Source organism: Rutilus rutilus (assembly GCF_951802725.1).
Source record: "Rutilus rutilus genome assembly, chromosome: 4".
Classification (NCBI taxonomy): Eukaryota; Metazoa; Chordata; class Actinopteri; order Cypriniformes; family Leuciscidae; genus Rutilus; species Rutilus rutilus.
In genome coordinates this window covers 45,425,300-45,447,939 of record NC_140212.1, presented here as the reverse complement: position 1 = coordinate 45,447,939, position 22,640 = coordinate 45,425,300, and the positions used below count along the sequence as shown (strand labels likewise).

General features: G+C 38.2%; 1 protein-coding gene across 2 annotated transcripts in view; it reads left to right on the top strand.

The window, feature by feature from the left end:
- The first annotated feature begins 360 nt into the window (after positions 1-360).
- LOC311289543 (protein NLRC3-like) overlaps positions 361-22,640 on the top strand; it is a 74,590-nt gene continuing 52,310 nt past the window's right edge. The window contains exons 1-6 of one of the 2 annotated variants that reach the window (XM_084407628.1): positions 361-473; positions 16,504-16,587; positions 16,674-16,799; positions 17,100-17,144; positions 17,238-19,035; positions 19,296-19,469. In XM_084407628.1, coding sequence (XP_084263754.1) covers positions 16,524-16,587; positions 16,674-16,799; positions 17,100-17,144; positions 17,238-19,035; positions 19,296-19,469 — 2,207 coding nt within the window. In that variant the 5' untranslated portion in view covers positions 361-473; positions 16,504-16,523. The remainder of the gene's footprint in view (positions 474-16,503; positions 16,588-16,673; positions 16,800-17,099; positions 17,145-17,237; positions 19,036-19,295; positions 19,470-22,640) is intronic. The other variant, XM_084407629.1, reaches the window with a different exon arrangement.

The following is a 22,640-nucleotide window of genomic DNA, read 5'->3' as shown; positions in this document are numbered from 1 at the left end:
GTAGAAACACTCTAGAAAAAGACTACATGGACTCACACATGTATTATACAAGCTATATGTGCTAATTGGCTACTCTTCATAACATAAGAATAAGCAGACGCTCTGTCAACACAGGAAATACAGCAATAATCACTTACTTTACACGCACACACAGTAACCCAATAATAACTTCTTGATTATCTACAGTCTTCTGCAATGCCCTCCAAATCTCGTGAAGCCTGACAGTGCACTTGGAGAACCAAATAAGAGACACAGAGACCAGATTGCTGCTCAGTTGTTTCTCAGTTTAATACAGTTGGACAGAGGATATGTGTGTCAGTACATGCGTTAGCCTGTTTTCTGCTTGTGTCAAAGTTGCAGGCAGGAAAACCACAGAGAGGAAGAGAAAGCGTAGACAGATCACAGAATGCAAACTCATACAGGGTGACAGAAAGCCAAAACATATTTTACACTGGCACAAATATCACATCACGGTAGGTCTTTCATTAATCTTCAGTATTATAATAATATCGAGCTCTAGGGATTCTGCTTTTAGTTTACATTAATTTACAGGCTCTTTACAATCTGAAATATACAGAGGTGGAAAGTAAACATGTAAATGTTCAACACTTCCGCTCTTCTGTCGGCCAGGCGTTGATCCACAGACGATCAGCTTTAGTGAAGATCGATTATGACAAACAGATGTGTTTTTGATGGCTACAGAAAATCTATACTCTCCAATTAAAGTGTCTGGATTGTGATATTTAAAGGAAGAAGCCTGAGTAAATAATATGATTAATTATTTAATGTTTTTATTTCACCTATGTGAAACTACTCAATAATAATAATAATAATTAATTAATTAATAAATAAATAAATAAATAATAAACTAGATTAAAAAGTTTGAGGAGACAAACTTCAAGTTGGCTTGAGAAAGTTTGGACCAGAAATTTTGAAGAACTTTAAAGTAGTTTGAAGTTTAAAAGTAGTTTAAAGTATAGTTTAAAGTAGATAGATAGATAGATAGATAGATAGATAGATAGATAGATAGATAGATAGATAGATAGATAGATAGATAGATAGATAGATAGATAGATAGATGTGTTCTGTGTGGTTGCTATGGTATTACTAGGCGGTTGCTATGGTGTTCTGGGTGGTTGCTAAGGTATTTTGGGTGGTTGCTAGGTTGTTGCTATTGCTTGGGTGTCCCTATTTTCCTGAACTGCTTTACATGCCCTTCACTCAAAGCATTCCTGATTTTGGATCCTCCTCCTTCCTAATGTTATATTCAGCCCACGCATCACACAGTGTTTGTGCCGCACTGGCATTGAGTGTTCAGAAAGATGATGTTGCTTTGCGCCGAATCTGATGTTTTTAATGAGTATTATTATTTTTATTTTTTTAATTAAAGTGACAGAGTAAAAAAACAACAACAGGAAAATCATTAGGAAATGCGGGGCTGCGCCGGTGCTAAGCGAATAAATTTATGCATTGAGATCTCCGAGACGACTTCATGACCGAATCTTTTGAGCCGATTCTTTTACTCCACTCGTCCTCCTTTATGTGGAACGCCAGAGGAAGACTTTCTCTGAAAATATCACTTTCCAAAACATCGTTATTTTTCATTTCCGCTGCTCTTGGTAGGTTGTGTTGGTCATTATGGAAATGTATCTGTGTTCCTTCATTTGCACATTATCATAGACACGGAAAACTAGTGCCTCCGATAAAGATGATTCCTATCAGCTGTAAATCTCCTCATCTTAAACACGTTGTGTCTTTTAGGAGACATGTACACATGATTCTCAAAAAGAGCGATGAAGAATTAAATTTGTTGTTGAAGTTTAAGTTTGATGACTTTGACTACACTGTGCATGTAACATCAGAGATGATGAAATGCTTTAGGTGTGGGACTGTAGGGCATGTTATTTACTCATGCCCAGAGAGAGCAGGTGAGATGTGGGCTGTTAATGCAGCGGACCCACCGCCCATTCGGGCCGAAAGCGGAGCCTCTTTACCTGGCGAACCGCAGAGAACTGGTTAAACCGCGACTAGAGTAGCTGAGTCAGTGTTGTTTAATGAGGAAGAGGTTTTATTGGATGCTGACATTTCCAAATTTAAAAAAATACAGAAAATAAATCAAACACTGAACAAGTTACAAAAGTGTCAAAGACGAGTCCCATGAGCTGTTCTTCTCAGTCAGATGATGGGTTGATGAACACGAAGAGTCTGAAAGTGATGTTAGTGGAGACACACAGATGGATGTGGAGAGTGCTTACTCTTTCACCAAAATTCAGTCCTTTTAACAAAGAACCAAAGGCTTGATATCAGCTAAAGTTGATGAGTTTTTCCCAGATTTTAAGTTGTTCCTTGATTCAGTTAAACTATTCATGAAAATACAGAACACCCCGGCCAACTGACCTTTACAGACCAAGACATTTTTACTCTAAATAATTTATGATAAAAGTTAAATAGCTAATGATGGTTAAGTGTCTTTTTTTTTTTTTTTTTTGTGTTAACCTCTCTGTTTTGTTAAAATGCAAATTAACATTTGCTATTTGTGACATAAAGCGGGGTTCTTTAAACATCAATGGTGCCAGAGAGGATGCAAAGAGAGTTTCCCTTATCAGTTTGTTTAAAGTTAAGAAATTAAATGTCATTTGTTAAAGGCGCAGTCCTTTTATGAGGGTTTCCGAGGAGGATAATGCAGAGTTGGATGCACCGATCTCTGCTGATGAACTACATTCTGCATTGCAGAGTCTAGAAAGCGGTAAAGCTCCAGCCATTGATGGCCTTCCTGTGGACTTTTATAAAGTTTTCTGGCCTGTGATTGGCTAAGATTTGTCGCTTGTTCTCAGAGACAGTTTAAGTAAAGGACATTTACCATTGAGCTGCAGGAGAGCAATCCTCACTCTTCTCCCCCAAAAAAGGGATTTACAAGTGATCAAGAACTGGCGGTTGACTACAAGCTTTTGTCAAAGGTGTTGGCAAAGAGACTGAAAAAAGTTATGGAGCATATTATTCATGTTGACCAGACTGATTGTATATCCAATAGGTTGATATCTGACAATATCATTTTAATTCTCGATGTTTTGGACCTCTCCAATTCATTGGGTTTTGAATTTTGCCTAATTTCATTTGATCAAGAAAAGGCCTTTGACAGAGTCGAACACCTGTATTTGTGGCAAACGTTAGATGTGTTTGGGTTCAGCTCTGGCCTTATAAACATGATTCGAGTCTTGTATAGTGACATTGAGAGTATTTTAAAGTTCAATGGTGGTTTAAGTGCTCCTTTTAAAGTTCATAGGGGGGTCAGACAAGGATGTTCATTATCTGGTATGCTGTACTCCTTGGCCATAGAGCCTCTTCTGCACAAATTAAGACAATCTCTATTCGGTGTAAACCTTCCTGGATGTGAAACAGTTTTTAAATGATCTGCTTATGCCGATGATGTTGTTGTCATTGTCAAAAAACAAGAAGACATTGACACCCTTGTAGAAAATATGAATGTTTTTGGTGTATTGTCCTCTGCTAAAATTAACTGGGGGAAAAGTGAAGCTGTAACAATCAGTGATGAGTTAAGTATAAAACTTGTTTTACCTGCCGGGTTGATTTGGAACAAGGGTGGGTTTAAATATCTTGGTGTTTGTCTTGGAGATGATACTTGTGTGTATTGGGAAAATGTTTTAGAAAAATTGGGACAATGTTTTAGAAAAAGTTGAAGGATGTCTCAAAAAATGGAAATGGATCTTACCACAAACCATTGATGTCACGAACTGCTCAGAGACATGAAGGAGCTTTTATTTAACCCTCTGGGGTCTAAGGTGTTTTTGGGGCCCTTGGGATGTTCTGACATGCCCTGACATTTGTGCTTTTTTCAGTTATTTATAAACATGATAATGGCAAAGGTGTAAATTCACTCTATATAGCACAAACAGGGCAACCATAATATGCGAGCAACATGTATGTAGATGTTTGTATTTTTAAGAGAATAATGTTTATGCGTGGTTATTGGAAAAAATAAAAATGAAAGTTGCTGAAATAAGACCACAAAACTCATACTAAATATGTGTCAAAAAGACTTTTGACTAATGGATGTTGTCGCTTCGAGTTCTGGCTTCAAAATTATGTGAAAATAGTCTTGCTTTATCGTTCACATAAAACAATGCATTGATTTAAATTGTGTAAAACAGGTTTTGCTTGGAAAGCCAATATGCGAGGGGGGCGTGAAGGAGGAGTGGTTTACACCTGAGAATACAATGTCCCACCCACTCTGCATAATGACTCTGTATAATGAGCCATTCATTCAGGTGTGACACGGACTGAGCCAAGAATGAATGCAAGGACAAAAGATATATTTAGAAGAAGACTTATATTGACCATTTAAGATTTTGCTTACATCTATCTTGTAAATATGTTTTGCTATTTTATTAAAAAGGTTACAATTACAACAATAATTACAGTTTCAACAATATTTCAAGTGTACTCTTTCTTTGTAAAAAAATGATTATAGGCCTACATTTTATCATATGTATTCATTAGTTTGAATATAGCCAACATTGGACCATCTAACATCTTAGTTTATGACTTTATTTTTGACAAAAATAGTATTATATATATATATATAGAACATATGAGCAGAAATTGCTAAACAAAAGCTTATTTGATGTGGCAGTATATTCTACAGTAAAAACTGTACCCAAATCTAGTCAACAAAATGTTGTCTTTCATATTTCGCCTGACTGTAACGTAGTTTTTATGAAATATTAGGGCATATAAATGTTAATTTGTAGTTTAATACGTTGCTTATACAAAGACATTTTATTTCAACATATTTCAGTCGATTTTTACTCATCTCAGTACAGCAAAGCATTTATTCCATAACGTTATTCCACATTAACACTTGAGAAAAGATAACTTAGCCTACCTCACTCCTCAGCGGGATCTATTGCTCCTCATATCAGCACTGTTCTGAGGAAACTTTTCTCCAGGATTATTAGGTAGGCTATATTATGCCTCACTCGCGGCGCGCTGTGTTTACAGCTGATGTGGGCGTTTCACAGGTGTGAAATGGTTCTCAGAATTTGCGTTTGAATAGCACACGCTCTCCGGGGCGTGGTCACATTACATTTGAATTAGCTCTAATGAGCTCGACTGGAATCGCTCTCTTTTAATACAGATTTCACAAGATGAGAATATTTGTTTTTTATATAAATTACCTCATTTTAAAGAAGAGAATTCAAGCTTCATGCCTGTGTCTCTGTATGTCTGTTTGACTGAGTATTCGCTGAGTTACAGTTCATTTTCGGACTTGTTTCAGAATGGACTTAACTGACAGAGAGAAGGCAGAACTCTCATCATGTTTATTTTTCTTTATTTGGCAAAAAGCACAACAGTTTGTTTTTATTGTGAGTATACACAAAAATAATACACATTTAACAGAATCGATTGATATTATAAACAAGTTTCATACATCAAAGTCAACAGAGCAAAATAAATTTTTTTTGAACTGATAAGAAAAAAAGCGAGCTGGTATCGCCGGCGATACCGCCGACCCCAGGGGGTTAAGGGGCAATCCAAAGAACAGGCAATAGGTCAAACACAGGCAGGCAGTCCGTAAAAACAAACAATCAAAACAAACAAACAAAACAGGCAGGGGTCAGAGGCAAAAGAGTAATCCAGGGAACAGGGCAAGAAATCCAAAAAACCAAGAAACATGAAACCAGGGAGAATGCTCAGAAATGCAGTGTGACAAACAAAACTTTGCAGTGAGTGAACATGGAATAAATAGGCACAGGTGAATGCAATCAGTGATGAGTCCGGGCAGTGAGTTCTGGGAAATGTAGTTTGTGAGAGTGACAATAGTCTAGTGTGGAGTGCCCTCTGGTGGCTCTCAAGGGCACTCCAGCTGGTGACCGTTACAATTGATGTATCCGTATTTCTTTATACTTAAGTCCAAGTTCAAAATAAAACTCTATGAACCGCTCCATTGTTAACGTACAGAGCTGTCTGAAACACGGATTAAACAGGAAGCAAAAGAAACAGCAAAAGTTTTGAAAAATAAGGTGAGACTCAAGATTTTTAGAAGTAATAATATAGAGTTAAGTGGCTCCTCACTTTTGTTGTGCAAAGTGTCAGGGGAAAATAAAGAGAATTCCCCAGTTGACAAATGCCACCTTAGCATGAAATCTGCCGCTGGTTACAGCAATGCCACCCTGACTGAAGATGCCAATGAGAACAATGACATCTGTCAAGCTGACACTGCTGTAACAGTGGATATCAATCATGAGGATCATCTTTCAGGAAGATCTCCAAGGGCTTTGAAATCAGGCCACAGAACAAAAAAAAAAAAAAAAAAAAACGGAAAAAGCTTAGAAAGAGAAGTTAGAATACAGTTGTGTAACGTGAGTAAGTGTGAGAGCAGTGTCAATAGCGTGAGTCTCGCACTGAATGTCTGAGAGTTGGCAGCGCTGGCACTAGTCTAGACTTGTAAAAGCTTTTTTCCCTGAATCACAGAAGCAAACACCATGAGATGCCATGAGATCTCTTATTTATTATTATATGTCAAGACATAGCAGAGAAAAACAATTTACTGGAGAGATGGTCTTCATTCGTCAATACACAAAGGTTGGGAATTTATATGCTGACCAAAGGAACTTACATTATCTTTACAAGGTAGATAATCATGTTCATGTTTAAAATTGAATGTATATCTCATGCTACACAATCCTCATTCCTTAAAGAGAATACTTCAGTCAACATATGCATCAGTGGAAGCTATGCTAGATTGCATTCACATTCCTCTGTGGTTAAAACTAACTCCTCTCACTCCTCTCCATGTCCTTGGCATGTGATCCTCACACACACTTGCTGTGCGGATATATGAATGTTCATAAAAATGTTATAGCCATGAATAAAGGCTTTTATTTTTCTCCAAATTCTCGAGCGCTGTGGCCTTATATGATTTTTGCAAGTTGAACTATCCCGCATCAAAGAGCACAGAGATACTGACTTTATACTCCAGTTTGGATCTTGTTCAATCAAATATTTGTCTTCACTAGTGATGGCCGCTTTCATATGTGAATTCGGTAAAAAATGGCTTTGTTACGTCACAACTGTTTCCAAATGTTTCGAAGTTTCAATGGTTTGCTGTTGGGGGCCGATCCCAGTAAACAAGTGTTTATGGTTTTTACCTGATCTCAGATCAGTTTTGTAGACATTTTAAGGAGATGTTTGTGTAATTTGGTGATGGACAGCCCTGCCATTCAACAATCTAAACTATGTTTCCTGTACAACAACATTACTCACTGCTTAACTACCGTAGTATGATGATCATTGAAGAAATCAACTAATTCTAGTATCAAAATGATAAACCTGTCAGATAACTCGTTTAGAGTAACAGTACTAGAGCATAGACTGCCTTAATGTTGAGACAACAAATGGCAGAAGTGTAAAAGGGAAAAGTTAAAAACAGAGAATATGAGGTGGTAAAGAAATAGATTTTCACAATGACTTTTGGAAATTACAGGGTGAAACTTGTGCTAAATGCTCAATTTTGAACCATTGACAAAATCAAATGCTTACAGATGTGTCTATAATGTGGCTGATTATTCCTGGCACAACAAACTGCTGTTCACGAGCAGTGTATGTCACTACTGAAATTATTCTCATTAACATTATAGTTCACGACATTTGACTGTATATAACAGTACTGATTATAGATATCAGTTTGTCTTAATGTGAAATCTGGAGGGAATAAGTGAATTCTTCCTGGTGCCTTGAAGGGAAGAATGTAGTGAGCAAGTCTAAGCCAGATGTGTGAATTTTCCAGATGTGACAAAACTCTTCTAACAATGAGAAATCAAAACACTCGTTGTTCTAATGACACACACTTTGTTTGTGGTAACAAAGCTTATCTATTCCTTTGTAAGGGATTTTAAGGATGTTACTTGGCTTCTATTACTGGCAATGTGAGTAATGTCAGAGGAGAGGATTATGTCAAACATCTTTTAATCATGACACAGATCGAGAATTGAATCTCTGAAACTGAAAATATGATCAATGTACAGAATGAAGTACAGGCACTACATGAGGCCACCTTTGGTGTTTGAGGACACAGCAAAACTCACTTAGTTCTGTTGCTGACATTGCAGAAGAAGTGCATGTAATGAGGAAGCTTGTTTTACTAAATCGAATGGCTCTTGATATTCTGTTAGCCTCCCAGGGAGGAACATGCAACTGTTACATGTTCATATATCCCAGACAACACTGAAGAGCAGTGCACAGTTTAGCTAAACTCAATACGGATCATGTCTTTTCTCCTCTGAGTGGGACGCATGGTTCGGATCAATATTGGGGCCACTGTGAATCATTTGAAAGCAGCTTTATTAGTTACAGTTTCAGGAGTGTTTCTCATCAGACTCTTGTACATTGGTTTGTTCTGTGAGACACTCGACTGTCGTAAGGCTTTCATACAACGTCAGACACACACTCTCAACTGACGCTGTATGAAGAGCTGTTCTGTTGAAGAGCATGTAGAAGGAAGAGTACGGCCTGATCACACAAGCTTTTCAGAGTATGTTTTGATCATGATCATGAAAGTTTGCTTACATTTAATCAGTCTATATAAGGCATAAGGACATAATGCATTTTTACACTGTCAGTTTAGGTCGAAACGGGTTACGGTTTGCATTGAAAGTTGCACTCTAAAAACGGCAGGGTTAAAAAATAACCCAACCTTAACCACACCGCTGGGTCACTATTGGACAGAACACGCGCTGGGTTTTACCATTTAACCCATATTTCTGGGTCATTCATTTGACCCAACCAGTGGGTGAAATTAACCATCTTGCTGGGTTAAGTCTTACTCATGTACTGGGTTATTTCCTGTCTAACTTCCATATTAAAATTAGTAACAAATATTTGTTATATTACGAATGTAATACAATAAACCAGAGAGGCCACTGTATATGTGATTTCAATCTCATTTAATTGTTTTTTTTTTTAAATACATTTTTAATACATTTCTTTAAGACTTCTTTTTTGTACACTTATTACAATTATACAATGTATACTCATTCTAAGGTAATAAAAACATAAAGGTTCATTAAGTAAGGTCTTTATACACCACTGAAAACATAGTTATGTATATGATATTGCATTTCTGTCAACAACAGATCCTCCTAAATATTACACAATGCATTTTTAAAAGTCATTAAGCAGCTCATTTGAACTCTTATACGATTATGATTTCATTTATTAAGATGTGATGATTTATTAAGAACAGCAACAAACATTTCAAATGCGACTAAATATCACGTGGGCCTGAAACAACTGTTGTCCTCAAATTTTACAGAAAACTCTTTTCCATCAATGTGATACACGGCATGCTGGAGAAACTCCCAGGCGGGGAAACACTGCGTTGTGTATTTATCATGAAAAACAAAATAAATCTTTGAAACAAAGATGAACAGCTTCTAGCAAAGACTCGGTCTCGATGGTGTGGCCTGGAACAATGGCAAAGGTCTGACATGTCCCCCTCGTCCAGTCATCTCTTTTTGTAAATATTCAACCATGTTTTAGCTATAATAATATGTTTTAATAAATAAATGAATTCATTTTTGTTCAATATATTCATTAAAACGTTCATTTAAAAAAATTACTGAATCATTTTAAAAAGTAAAGATTCTGAAAGCATTGAATGAGATCCCACGATAATTTAAAATAGCTTTACAGTAGTAACAATAAATATGATATTTTAATTATATGATATGATTAATATAATATTTTTAATATTGCTTTTAACGGATACAAAAAATAACGAGTTAATCAAGTTTAAAAACTTTGGAGTTTTTAATATTTTTATATTGCAATAATTTCACAGTTACTCTCCAAATTAATGTAGAAACAACTTTAAGACAGTGTATTTTAAATATTTGTTTAATGGCATCTTTTTATAAATCAAGGCCAGTATCACTGATACTAATGCAGCTACTGATGTCTCTATGATAAATGATTTTTTAAACATTAATTATAGACATTCATCTCTAAAAGCTATCGATTTCAACATTTGTTAGGCTTCAAATAAAATATCAACTTGTAATGTAAGTGAACTTAAAGGAGAACTTGGTAACTTTTTTAACTTAATAAAACTGTCTAGAAATCATTTGGATGGTTAAACAACCTGTTCTGGTGATATTGGTGACTTTCCCCGCTCCCCCCAGCGTTCCCAGGCGGAAAACCAACCTTGCAACTTGGGGACTACCGTCCCGGCAAGATAGAAATTGGAAGTCTCGTGAGAAGCGAGAACGAGAACGAGAACGAGCGCGAAACACGAATTGCTTTACGACAATTCGACATAAACACACACGCATGTATGATGTATTATAATAAATGTCACATTTACCTGTGGCCTTCCTACCTGTCTAACAGGAAGGAAATATACAGAAATTGAAATTAACCCTTATTAAAGCTATTATTTTCTCTGCTACAACAATCTCCGTTACCTTTGTTCTTTGATTAACATCAATGATGTAATGTCTTATGGTAACTCCTAGCTAGCTGTTTAGGCTTAACACTTAGGAAAACACAATTATAATAAAGAGAAGACACACCACGAGTTGTTCACTGTCAATGTCATTCTTGTTCTCTTTACTTGTGATAACAAAGATATATGTACAGGTCTCCACCTAGTGGCAAGTAACAGCATACATCACATCTTCCTTTTTTTTTTTTTTTTTTTTAACACAACTATAAACTTGAACTCTTATTTCTAATTAGAAAGCCAGTATTGCAAACTTGAGATCTTTGAACAGATCTCAACCTCTACTTTACTTTAGGTAACTACTTGCTTACTTTAGCAAGAATAACGCTTCGGAGGTCTAACCACTCTACCAGAACGAGTCACCTTCACAGTTTCTTCAGCAACACCTTCAGACACCGAAGACATCTTTGCAGGAGATGGCACAGGCAGCAATGCCTGCTTTGATTCAACGACATCAGGAACACAGTCATTTATAACTGGATCGAATGAGTCCTGAAAGTGTGAATTCTGGAAACTCAGCTCTTTGGTCTTTAGCAGGTGTTTTCGATTTCTTCTGTAGATTTCTCCACCCTGTGTTTGAACCAAGAATGACCTCGGTTTGTCAAGACTTTTCACCACTACAGCTGGCTGCCAACGATTCTCAGCTCTCAGCCTCACCATTTCTCCTTCACTCAGAGTAGGCAGGTTTCTAGCCCCACGATCATAGTAGAACTTTTGCTTCAGCTGCCTGTCTTTTAGGCTTTGCTGAACACCTTTGTGCAGCTGCGGCTGTAACAGTTTACTCGCTGTTGGTATTCTGGTTTTCAATCTACGGCCCATAAGAAGCTGTGCGGGAGATAACTTCACTCCACCTAGCGGCGTATTCCTGTACTCAAGAAGAGCAATGTACGGATCTCCTTGACTTTCTTGCACCTTCTTGAGTAGGTTTTTGATGGTTTGTACAGCTCTTTCACTTTGACAATTAGACTGAGGATACCAGTCCTTTGGTATTGTTCCTTTTGAAAGTGTTGCACACAGCACACTTTGACACCACACCTTCAATTTATTTTCCCATGCTGTGCCAAAACAATACATCTCTTGTTCTCTCTTTACACTTTACAACTCCCAAATGACCTTCATGAATCCTCTCCAGCATTTCTGCTTGAAGACTTTGTGGAACCACAAGCCTCGTGTTTTTGAACAGCAGTCGTTCTGAAATGGTCAGCTCTTCTCTGAATGTCCAGTACTTTTTCACTGCATTTGGCACATGTCTGATTTGTTTAGGCCATCCTGTCTTGACTACTGCCATTACCATCTGCAGTTCTCCATCTGCTTCTGTAGCTTTCTTGACTGCTTCACGTTTTTCTTCTGAAATTGGTAGACACTCTGACAACTGATGAACTTCCAAGTCACTGTCTAGTAACTGTTCTGCTTCTTCTTCCAGGTAGACTCTGCTAAGTGTATCTGCAATTTTCAACTCCTTTCCTGGTTTGTAGGTTACCTGCAGATCATACGGTTGAAGTTTCATCAACATCCTTTGCAGTCGTGTTGGCGCTTTTTCTAGAGGCTTTTTGAACAGTGTCTCCAGTGGCTTGTGATCTGACTGCACTCTTACTGGTTTACCATAGAGGTATTGGCTGAAAAGTGTACAACCGTACACAATGGCTAAAAGCTCTTTTTCAATCTGAGCATACCTTTTCTGGCAGTCAGTCAGTGATCTTGAACCATATGCTACAGGATGTCCATCCTGCAAAATGACAGCACCTAAACCCTCTGAACTTGCATCCACAGAAAGAGTCACGTCCTTGTTGACATCAAAGAATTTGAGAACTGGGGCGTTGCTCAGTTGTGTCTTCAGCATCTCAAAACTCTTTTGCTGTGAAGTTTCCCAGTGCCACACTACACCATTTTCCAGGAGTTTCCTCAGCGGCGCACTGATCTCTGACAGGTTTGGAACAAATTTTGCAAGATATTGAACCATGCCAAGAAACCTCATCAAGGCAGCTTTGTCTTGTGGCTTAGGCATCTCCACAATTGCTTTGACTTTGTCTTGGTCTGGCTTCAAACCTTCTCCACTCAGTACATGGCCTATGTACTTTATTTCAGACATTCTGATTTTGCATTTCTCCCGATTTAGTTTCAGATTTATACTCCTGATTCTCTCTAAAAGCCGCCTGAGCCTTTCATCATGCTGTTCCGCATTTTCTCCCCACACGAGTATGTCATCCATGATATTCACGACTCCCTCCAGGTCTTCGAGCCTTTGTGCTATGCACTTCTGGAAGACTTCTGGGGCTGATGATACACCGAAAGGTAGCCTCTTAAAACAGTACCTACCAAAAGGTGTATTAAATGTACAAAGCTTGGAACTTTCTTCATCCAGTTGAATTTGCCAAAAGCCATGGTTAGCATCCAACACAGAAAAAACTTTTGCATTTGGCATTTCACTCACTACTTCTTCAACTGTCTTGAGTGGAAAGTGTTCTCTTTTGATAGCTTTGTTCAAATCTTTGGGATCAATGCAGATTCGAAGTTTGTTCGGCTTCACAACCGTCACCATACTATTGACCCAATCTGTTGGTTCTGTCTGTTTGACGATCACTCCAAGACTTTCCATTCTGCTTAATTCAGTTTTTATTTTGTCTTTTAGTGCGATCGGCACTTTTCTGGGTGGATGTATCACTGGAGACACTGTCGAATCAATCTTGATATGATGCACCCCAGGTGTGCACCCCAACCCATTGAAGACATCATCAAATTCTTTCAGAATGTCAGTGTTTTCTTCACAGTCCACCTTGTAGACTCTCTTGACTAGTCCTAACTCTGTGCATGCTGACCTTCCCAGGATAGCAGGTGAGTCTTTCTCTAAAATCTGGAACTCAATTTCAGCTTCATTCTCTTTGAACTGGCAGACGAGCTTTACTTTACCCCTTGGCTCCATCTTGTGGCCTGAGTATGCTACTAACACACAGTTAGACTTGCACATTGACATGGACTTTCCTGCAACTGCTCTGAAGTCTTTATATGAAATCACGTTGCACTCCGCTCCAGTATCCAGTTTAAAAGAAAGTGCTCTTTTGTTTACTTTAAGTGCTTCTGTCCACTTGTCTTGTCTTCCAGTTGCTTCGCTAACTTGTGTCTCCGTTTTCTTTCCAGTCTGCTTCTCTTCAAGGGCACCCACAAACAGTTCTGTGTGATCCTCTTGTTCAATTTCATGAACTTTTCTCACTGTGAACCTTGTTTTGTCGTTTTTAGTCGAACCCTGCATTTGCGGTTTGCACATCCTTCCGAAGTGATTTTTTCGACGACACACTTTGCATATTTGTCCATATGCAGGACACTTCCTCGGTTCATGCCTATAACCGCATCTGGTACATTCCTCTTCTTTCTTTGACCATGCGTTCGGAGCAGAACTATTCCCAGGTGACTTCTTAGTTAGCTTTAGTTTGCTAATTTTGTTCACAGTCACTTCATTTTCCTCGTGGAGTGCTTTGATTTGACTTTTTGTGACTTCACTCGCCCTGCAGATATCCACAGCTTTGTTCAGATCCAGATCCGGTTCCCTTAAGAGTTTGATCATTGTTAACGCCACACACTATGCGGTCTCTGATCAGTGAATCAGTCAGCTGTGCAAATTCACATTCTTTGGCTTTGTTTTTTAACTCAGTCACATAAGCATCAATCAATTCAGTTGGTCCCTGAGCTCGAGTGAAAAACATGTGTCTCAGATATGTTAAGTTTTTCCTTGGTTCACAGTAGCGCCTGAATTGCTCTTTCAGTGCTTCATAATCATTCGCTTCCTCCTCGTCAAAATCCATGGTATTAAATACCTTAATCGCCTCATCTCCGGCAACATGAAGAAAAGTAACACATTTTATCTTGCCTGATTTCTCAGATGTTCCACTTGCAACGAGATACAACTCAAACTTCTGTATCCAGGTTCGCCAGTTTTCTGCGGCATTTCCTTCAAAACTCAGTTCGTTTGGAGGTTTTAGCTGATCCATTGTGAACTTCTGACACCGTGTAATGTCTTATGGTAACTTCTAGCTAGCTGTTTAGGCTTAACACTTAGGAAAACACAATTATAATAAAGAGAAGACACACCACGAGTTGTTCACTGTCAATGTCATTCTTGTTCTCTTTACTTGTGATAACAAAGATATATGTACAGGTCTCCACCTAGTGGCAAGTAACAGCATACATCACAAATGACATAGCATCAACGGGTTTATTAGGCTGCTGTCACTTCAAGAGCTGCTGTCACATATGATGCGGATCTGACGCGCATCTCATTTACTCATAACTCTTTAAGGTCATTTAAGACGTTATTTAACGCATTTAAGACCGCTCTTATGAAAATACTTGACAAAACAGGCATTTTGGCATAGTTCTGTGTGTTATTGTTTGTTCAATCATGAAATAGAAGTTATGGCAAGCCTAAGTATTCATATACGCCTGGTCGGGCGTCTTATTGCACACTGACCCATCAAAAGAGTGCAATTTGACAGCAAAATGTTTGACATGGTTTGCTACAAAATTTTTTGGACGTGCGCTTTGAAGTCCCTGAAAATGCATTTTTGACGTGTATTTATCATAAGAAAAAACGGTGTTGAATGAACACAATGAATGGTGCAAACGTGTGTTTAAAGTGTGCAAACAGGCGAAAAGAATGTGCTCTTTTCTTAGTGTTCTCAAAATTGCTTATCGAAAGTGTATGCTCACTTTTTTAGGGCTCGAGTCTGTCATGTTTTTGTCCTCTATCTGGGGTTTAGGACTCGTGTATTATCATTAAACCCAACCAAAACAACATGGAAATATCGAGGACAAATTTGACAGAGAATTATAATTGCATATAATCCAGTTATATAATCCAGTCAAATTTGTTCACAGAGGATGTAGCAAGAGATGTGTAAAATCAGGGCTCAGCACTAAGGATTTTTTCTACTGACCCATCGGGTGGTTTAAATTTGTACTTGCCCTGCCAAAATGTACACTGGCCCCACCAAGTAATAAATATAAAAAATAAAATAGGTCTAGTTGTTTAAGTTGTTTTTGATCCATGTTACCTTAATAGATAAGGTTATGATGCCAAAAACTACTAGCCTACTAACTCATATAAATTCTAAATATTGTTAAAGACAGTCAGTAATAAAATAACAAATAATACAATCACGAGCAATAGCACAAACAAATACAACAGAGCAAACATATACAAATTAAATAAACAGTTCTTTTCAGGTTTTTCATGTAGATCTAAACTAGATTTTCAAGCACAGACAGTAATCAAATATAAAATATCACTGCATAGTCTTTGAAGAAAATCTCTGGTGTTGAATTTAGGGCAAGTGAATGCAACAATAACGCATTAACAGTTAAACAGATTAACGGGCTTGTCTTGGTTGTCTACTGAGTCTCATTTTAAAAATTCACTTTCCACTTCCTCGTCTAGTTTTACTACTGTCAGCATAGATAATACTTTGAAATGAATCATGTCTATGAGCTCTTTCACATGCTCTTTGACCCTTTGCCTAATGAGGTTCTAAACATGTACTTCACATGCTTATGTCCTGCTATAACCGTAATTATTAACAATTCCTTAGCTACTGGGCACGTCCCTTTGGCTCTTAAGACAGCCACTATTACACCAGTTCTTAAAAAGCCTGGCTCTGATCCTGAAGATTTATCTATAGGCCTATTGCCAATCTAACTTTTCTGGCTAAGGTCCTCGAACGGGCCGTTGTTGGCCAGCTACAGCAATATCTGTACACAAATTTATGTCTTTATGTTGTTTCTACATTATTTTGGAGATTTAATGTGAAAGTATTACAATATCAAAATATATTAAAAACTTTACTGTTTATCACAATTGCCAAAAAATCTTTAAAAATGTTTTTGTTTATTTTTAAATCGATTGACAGCACTTATACTCTGCACTTTTTTTATATTTTTGGAAAGTGTCTGGTAACAGCCGATTCATTATAGACACGTGTGTTCTTGTCCAACAGCTGTAAGTCAGTAAAGGACAATGGCTTCTGTTGAACAGCATGATAACACACTAGATGAGCTGGAAAACAAAAAACTAAAAGAAGGTAATAGTGATAAAAGAAAAAATAATATCAGAAATGTTAAAGTTGTGATTTAAGCGATGTAATTAATCTCTCTATCTCTATTCCAGGACAGATGAGCAGCAGTGTTGATGTGAAAGCTGAAACAGGAGCAACTGTAAATGCTCCTGTACTCACTGGAAACACCATCACAGGCCCAGTGACCATCAACTACAGCTTAAACACTGCAGGAAATGGTAATATACAGTAGTTTATATATAATAATGACTATAATACAATTCATATAATAAAAATATAATATAATAAACTGTAATGTTTAAAAAGACACAATAACTGTGCTTTCTGAGACAGACTGCTTATGAACAATCATATATGAAATAATGCTCAGTAGTTGTGAATCCTATTCTTAAGGAAGTTTAGTGTGTAGCCATACTGTTCAGAAATGCTTTAGGTACTTGTCACTTTATTCTTCTGTGTAATTGTATCTATTGTCTCTTTCCTTTGTATAAATTTACTAATTTTCTCTTTCCTCACAGAGCCACAAAAAACCTCAGCGACGGAGACACTAGAGAAACAACAAGGTGCAACCATCATTTCTTCATTATAGAGGTCTTCAGACTTTATGAAAAACATGATAATTTAGTCTTTGCTGTCTTTTTCCCTATTTCTTAAAGGCTCAACTGCAGACGATAGAGAAGTTACTTTTCATGATTACACAGAGATCAGCCGCAGACTGAAGAACAAATTAAAACAGGACTACGAGAAGATATTGATTGGTAATTCAGAGACGGGTCATCAAGAATACCTGAGCGATGTCTACACTGATTTATATGTGGTGGAGAATGAGACTGGAGGAAGAGTGAACGACCATGAGGTGATACAGATCGAATCAAATCACAACCGACTGACTGCCAAGGAGAAGCCAATCGAGTGTAATGACATGTTTAAAGTCCAGTGTGACACAGGTCGACGAAACAGAAAAGTGCTGACAACGGGGATTGCAGGAGTGGGAAAAACTGTCTCTGTCAATAAATTAATCTTTGACTGGGCTAAAGGAACAGAAAATCAGGATATTGTCTTCATATTTCCACTTCCATTCCGTAGACTGAATTTGATTAAAGGAGAGTGCAGTCTCATGGGACTGCTCAACAAATACTTCTTTAGTAGTCCTGAAGAACTGCCTTCTCTTCCTCAAGGTGATGGTAAAGTTATGTTCATCTTTGACGGGCTGGATGAATGTCGTTTTACTTTGAACTTTAAAAAAGATGACATATTTACAAATGTAAATGAAAAAACAACAGTAAGTAAGATTATAATAAACCTTATCAAGAGACACCTGGTTCCCTCTGCTATCATCTGGATCACATCCAGACCAGCAGCAGCCAGTCTGATACCCCGAAACTACATTGATCAAGTGACAGAGGTGCGAGGATTTAACGATGAGCAGAAAGAGAAATACTTCATCAAAAACAGTCCTGAGGTTGCTGGAAACCTCATCAGTCACATCAAGAAATCCAGGAGTCTGTACATCATGTGCCATATCCCCGTCTTCTGCTGGATTTCTCTTATTGTTCTTCAGCCTCTACTTGCTCGAGAGAGTAATGACAAAACTCCCACAACTCTCACAGGGATGTACACAAGCTTCTTAATTTCTCAGAAGAAACAGATGGAAGAAAAATACTGTGATGAGCCCGAACCTAATTCCGAGTCTTTTGACCAGATTATTCTGAAGCTTGGGAAACTGGCCTTTCAACAGCTGGAGAAAGGAAACCTGATTTTCTACAAAGAAGATCTTGCAAAATGTGGACTAGATGTCAGAAAAGGGTCGTTGTACTCTGGGTTATGCACTCGAATGTTTCAGGAGGAAAAGGTAGCAGCAAGAAACGTTTACAGCTTCGTACATCTCAGTGTACAGGAATTCCTTGCTGCTCTTTATGTGTTTATGATGGGCAAAGATGAGAAAGCTGATCTATTTCTTCAATCCTGGAGAAAACTGACATGGAAACTGTCCAAAAAGCCACTGTTTCAGCTTCATAATGCTGCAGTCGAGAAAGCTTTACAGAGTGAGAACGGACACCTGGACCTTTTCCTCCGGTTCCTCCTGGGTCTGGAGTCCAATCAGAGTGACCTGAAGGGACTACTGCCAGGACTGGAACAGAAAACAGGGGACATGAAAAACACTGTTGACTATATCAAAAAGAAAATAGAGAAGGAGGGATCAGTAGAGAGGACCATCAATCTCTTTCACTGTCTCAGTGAACTGAAAGATAACTTTGTGGAGGACATCCAGAGGAATCTGAGCTCAGGAAATCTTTCAACACAGAATCTCTCCTCTGCTCAATGGTCTGGTCTGGTGTTTGTGCTCCTGATGTCAGAAGAGACTCAAGAGATGTTTGAACTGCAGAAATACAGAAGATCTGATGAAGCACTGATGAGATTTCTGCCGGTGATCAGAAATACCAGAAGAGCACTGTAAGAGTCTCCTTTACATTCATTTATGAACACTGTCTTTTGTAATTGCCTTCATTTTAAATGAGTGACTTGCTGGCCTAGACAGTTCAGAAAAAGTAATAAAAGTAATGTGTGTGTGAAAATAAATGCTGGTTTGATGTTTTATGAAGAGATAATTGTTTTATCTTTGCTTAATTCACTACAGTTAAAGGTTTTTTCAAGCTCCAGATTATAAACACTAATAAGCATTTCTACTGCTCTTTGTTTTGTTCTCTACACAGGCTACACAGCTGTAATCTCACAGCTCAGTCCTGTGAGAGTTTATCATCAGCTCTACAATCCTCAAACTCCTTTCTGAGAGAGCTGGACCTGAGTATCAATGACCTGCAGGATTCTGGAGTGAAGCTTCTTTCTGATGGACTGAAGAGTCCAAACTGTCAGCTGGAGATACTGAGGTGAATGGTTTTAAAATAATTAACTATGCTGTAATCAGAGGCTTACTTAACCAATAAGCAAGGTAAGCAGCCGCTTAGCACCCGCAAGAGACAAAAAATTTGCAGGAATGTGATATTTTTCAATATTTATACAGACGTATGACCCACATGGACTGCATAAGTCTAAGAAAAATATTGTTTGGGGTGAGGGGAAGGGAATGGACTGTATGAAGATTGAATTTTGCAACAGTTACTAAAAGTGTTAAATGCTTCTATTTCATGCATGATTCGCTTCTGATAGCACTGAACAAGCTAGCAGCGCCATCTAGTGGCTGTGCACAGGACACAGTTAGCATCTCAGACATCTTCAAAATTAACACCACACACCAAATGGCAATTAACTGAAAAAGTGTTACTTATCAGTTGGCTGTGATTTTTTTTATTATTAATACTAACAATGCATTGTTAAGAGAACAGGATATGGCTTAGTATGAATGTCAAATTGTGAAGGTTGTGATGTATTCATATACATATACATTCTGACTGTAAGGACCAAGGTTAGAACTAGGCTGTGAGGGCTGAATGTAGAAGGCTAATGATAAAGTTACTCCAAAACTGTAACTCCAGTTGTTCCAAGGGGTCTATACAAAAAGCCAAGAGGGTAAGTGTTTCCCAAAAGGGTCTAATAAAAACATCTAAAAATGTCAAAGAGAAAATATGAGGACAACAAAATCAAATGTCAGAAAATCACATAGAGCAAATAAATCCATATAAATTCACAGGAGGCATTACCAAAGACTGGAGAGGTTGGTCTCAACATATTAAAAACTAAGCAAAAAACAGAGGAACAGAGCTACTTATGCCATGTCCACACTAATACGTTTTCGTTTGAAAACGTATATTTTTCTCTTCATTTTGTCCTTCCGTCCACACTGAGACGGCGTTTTTATTAATGAAAACGAAGCTTTTTGAAAACGCACTCCAAAGTGGATACATTTGAAAACGCCGTTTTCGCGTTGTAGTGTGGACTGTGAAACCGGTGGTATTTAAAAATGATGCTGTAAATTTAGTCATGTGACACATATTGTACCAATAGATATTCATGTTTATCCCAGTATTGTGCCTCTTATGTGATATTTACTTTCACACTGCTGCTAAAAATATTCTACATTGCACACTCTTCATATCACAGTCCTGCAAAGATGAATTTACTCTCATTTGCTGTCCTGTGGCAATACATGAGAGCATTTTAGACCAAACATATGGTGACTGCGTGCGACCTGGACTGGATCAGTGAATTGTGAGATATTTTACAAAATAAAATTATCCTGTCAGAAGAATTGCGCGATAACTTCATTATTTATTTTCCATCTGAATCATATTAGTAATCTTTTGTGGGGTTTTACGCATGTGCTGTAGGGTGAATTTAGCGTTTTCAGGCGTTTTCCAAAGTTTCTCATCCACACTGAAACGTCCGGATACTAGTGTGGACGGAGAGCATTTATAAACGAAAACGACGTTTTTAAATGTATCCGGATTCTTCTTCTTCTTCTTCTTCTTCTTTGTGCTTATTTGGCGGTTCGCATTCTTAAAAAGAGCATTACCGCCATCTACTGTGGGTAATAGATCAGAGACAATATACACTACTAGATCACCACTACCAGAACAGTCAGGACTCGAGCTTTCAATGTTGCTGCGTGTTCAGCTCCTCCATCTAAGGCCAAAGTCCATCTCATTCCAGAGAGGGATTGTATCCGGATTAATGTAGACGTAGCCTTAAATACACTCACAGGAAACGAGGCACAGGTGAGAACAATAACACATGATACGATGGTGGGAAACTGAAATGAAACCCAATGAGGGCCTCTAGTGGCCAAAACTAGTCAATAAACCTAACACTGACATGCTCTGTGTTTCAGGGTGAAGCATGGCACTGTATTCATTTACACACGAGCAACTCATGATCCTGTGTTTTCAGTGTGTCAGAGCGTCTCCGTTCACAGTATATCAGTGGTCTCAAACTGAGCTCCTGGAGGGTCACTGTCCTGCAGAGTTTAAATCCAACCAGCTCCAAAACTGGATCAGGATGATCAAACTGGATGATTAGCTGGATCAGATGTGTTTAATTCGGGTGGAGCTAAACTCTGCAGGGCGGTGGCCCTTGAGGAGCTGAGTTTGAGTGCACTTCAGTAAATGCTACTCCACATGAACTCCTGCAAGTATGGCAAGCCGTTTTAACTTTTATTCATTTCCAGGATATGAATCCTTGATATCAACAATTCAATTTCAACTAGTAAAAATGTTCATTCTTGATATCAACAATTGAATTTTAACTAGTAAAAACTATAATTCTTGATATTAGCAATTGAATTTCAACTAGTAAAAACGTACTCGGTTACTAACGTAACCTCGGTTCTCTCTAGTAGAGGGAACGAGTACTGCGTCTTAGCTAAGACGCTGCGGGAAAAGTCTCTTTTCACGAATATTGAAGCAAAAAATTATCCTTAATTTTATAATATTTGTAAAACGCATTTGCAGCAGTATACAGCCACAGGCAAGACGGCTCGCTTGCTCATTGGCTGCTCTACGGCAAATGCATAAGCCTATTGAGCGCAGGCTGATGCAACATCAGACCAATGAGGCCACTTCCCGCCGACACGGGCGTGGCCTAGCCCTATAAAGGTAGCTCGAAAAGGCTGACTCACTTGATTTATTTCATCGAAGAAGCAAACCAGAGTGAATCGTACGCACGGCAAGGAACGCAGTACTAGTTCCCTCTACTAGAGAGAACCGAGGTTACGTTAGTAACCGAGTACGTTCTCTTGCGAGAGTTCTCTCGTACTGCATCTTAGCTAAGACGCTGCGGGAACCCAATGTAAGACGCAGGGTTCCCGCGGGGTCTTAAAAAGCCTTAAAAGCATTGAATTTATTAATGTGGAAATAATACCTTAAAAGTCTTTAAAAATCTTGAATTTTGATGTCTGGGTCTTAAAAATTGTGCTGTATGTAACTTCTCCGTATTGTATTTTTCCTCAAAAGTTTCATTTGTCAACCACGATTATTTTGATTAAATAACGTAGTATATATAAAGAGTGGCGGAACCAATAATTGAGAATGCAACGCAGCCCCGGGTCACAGTCGGTCACAGTGCACAGTACTGTGAACACGTGATGCCTTCAACACAACACAAGT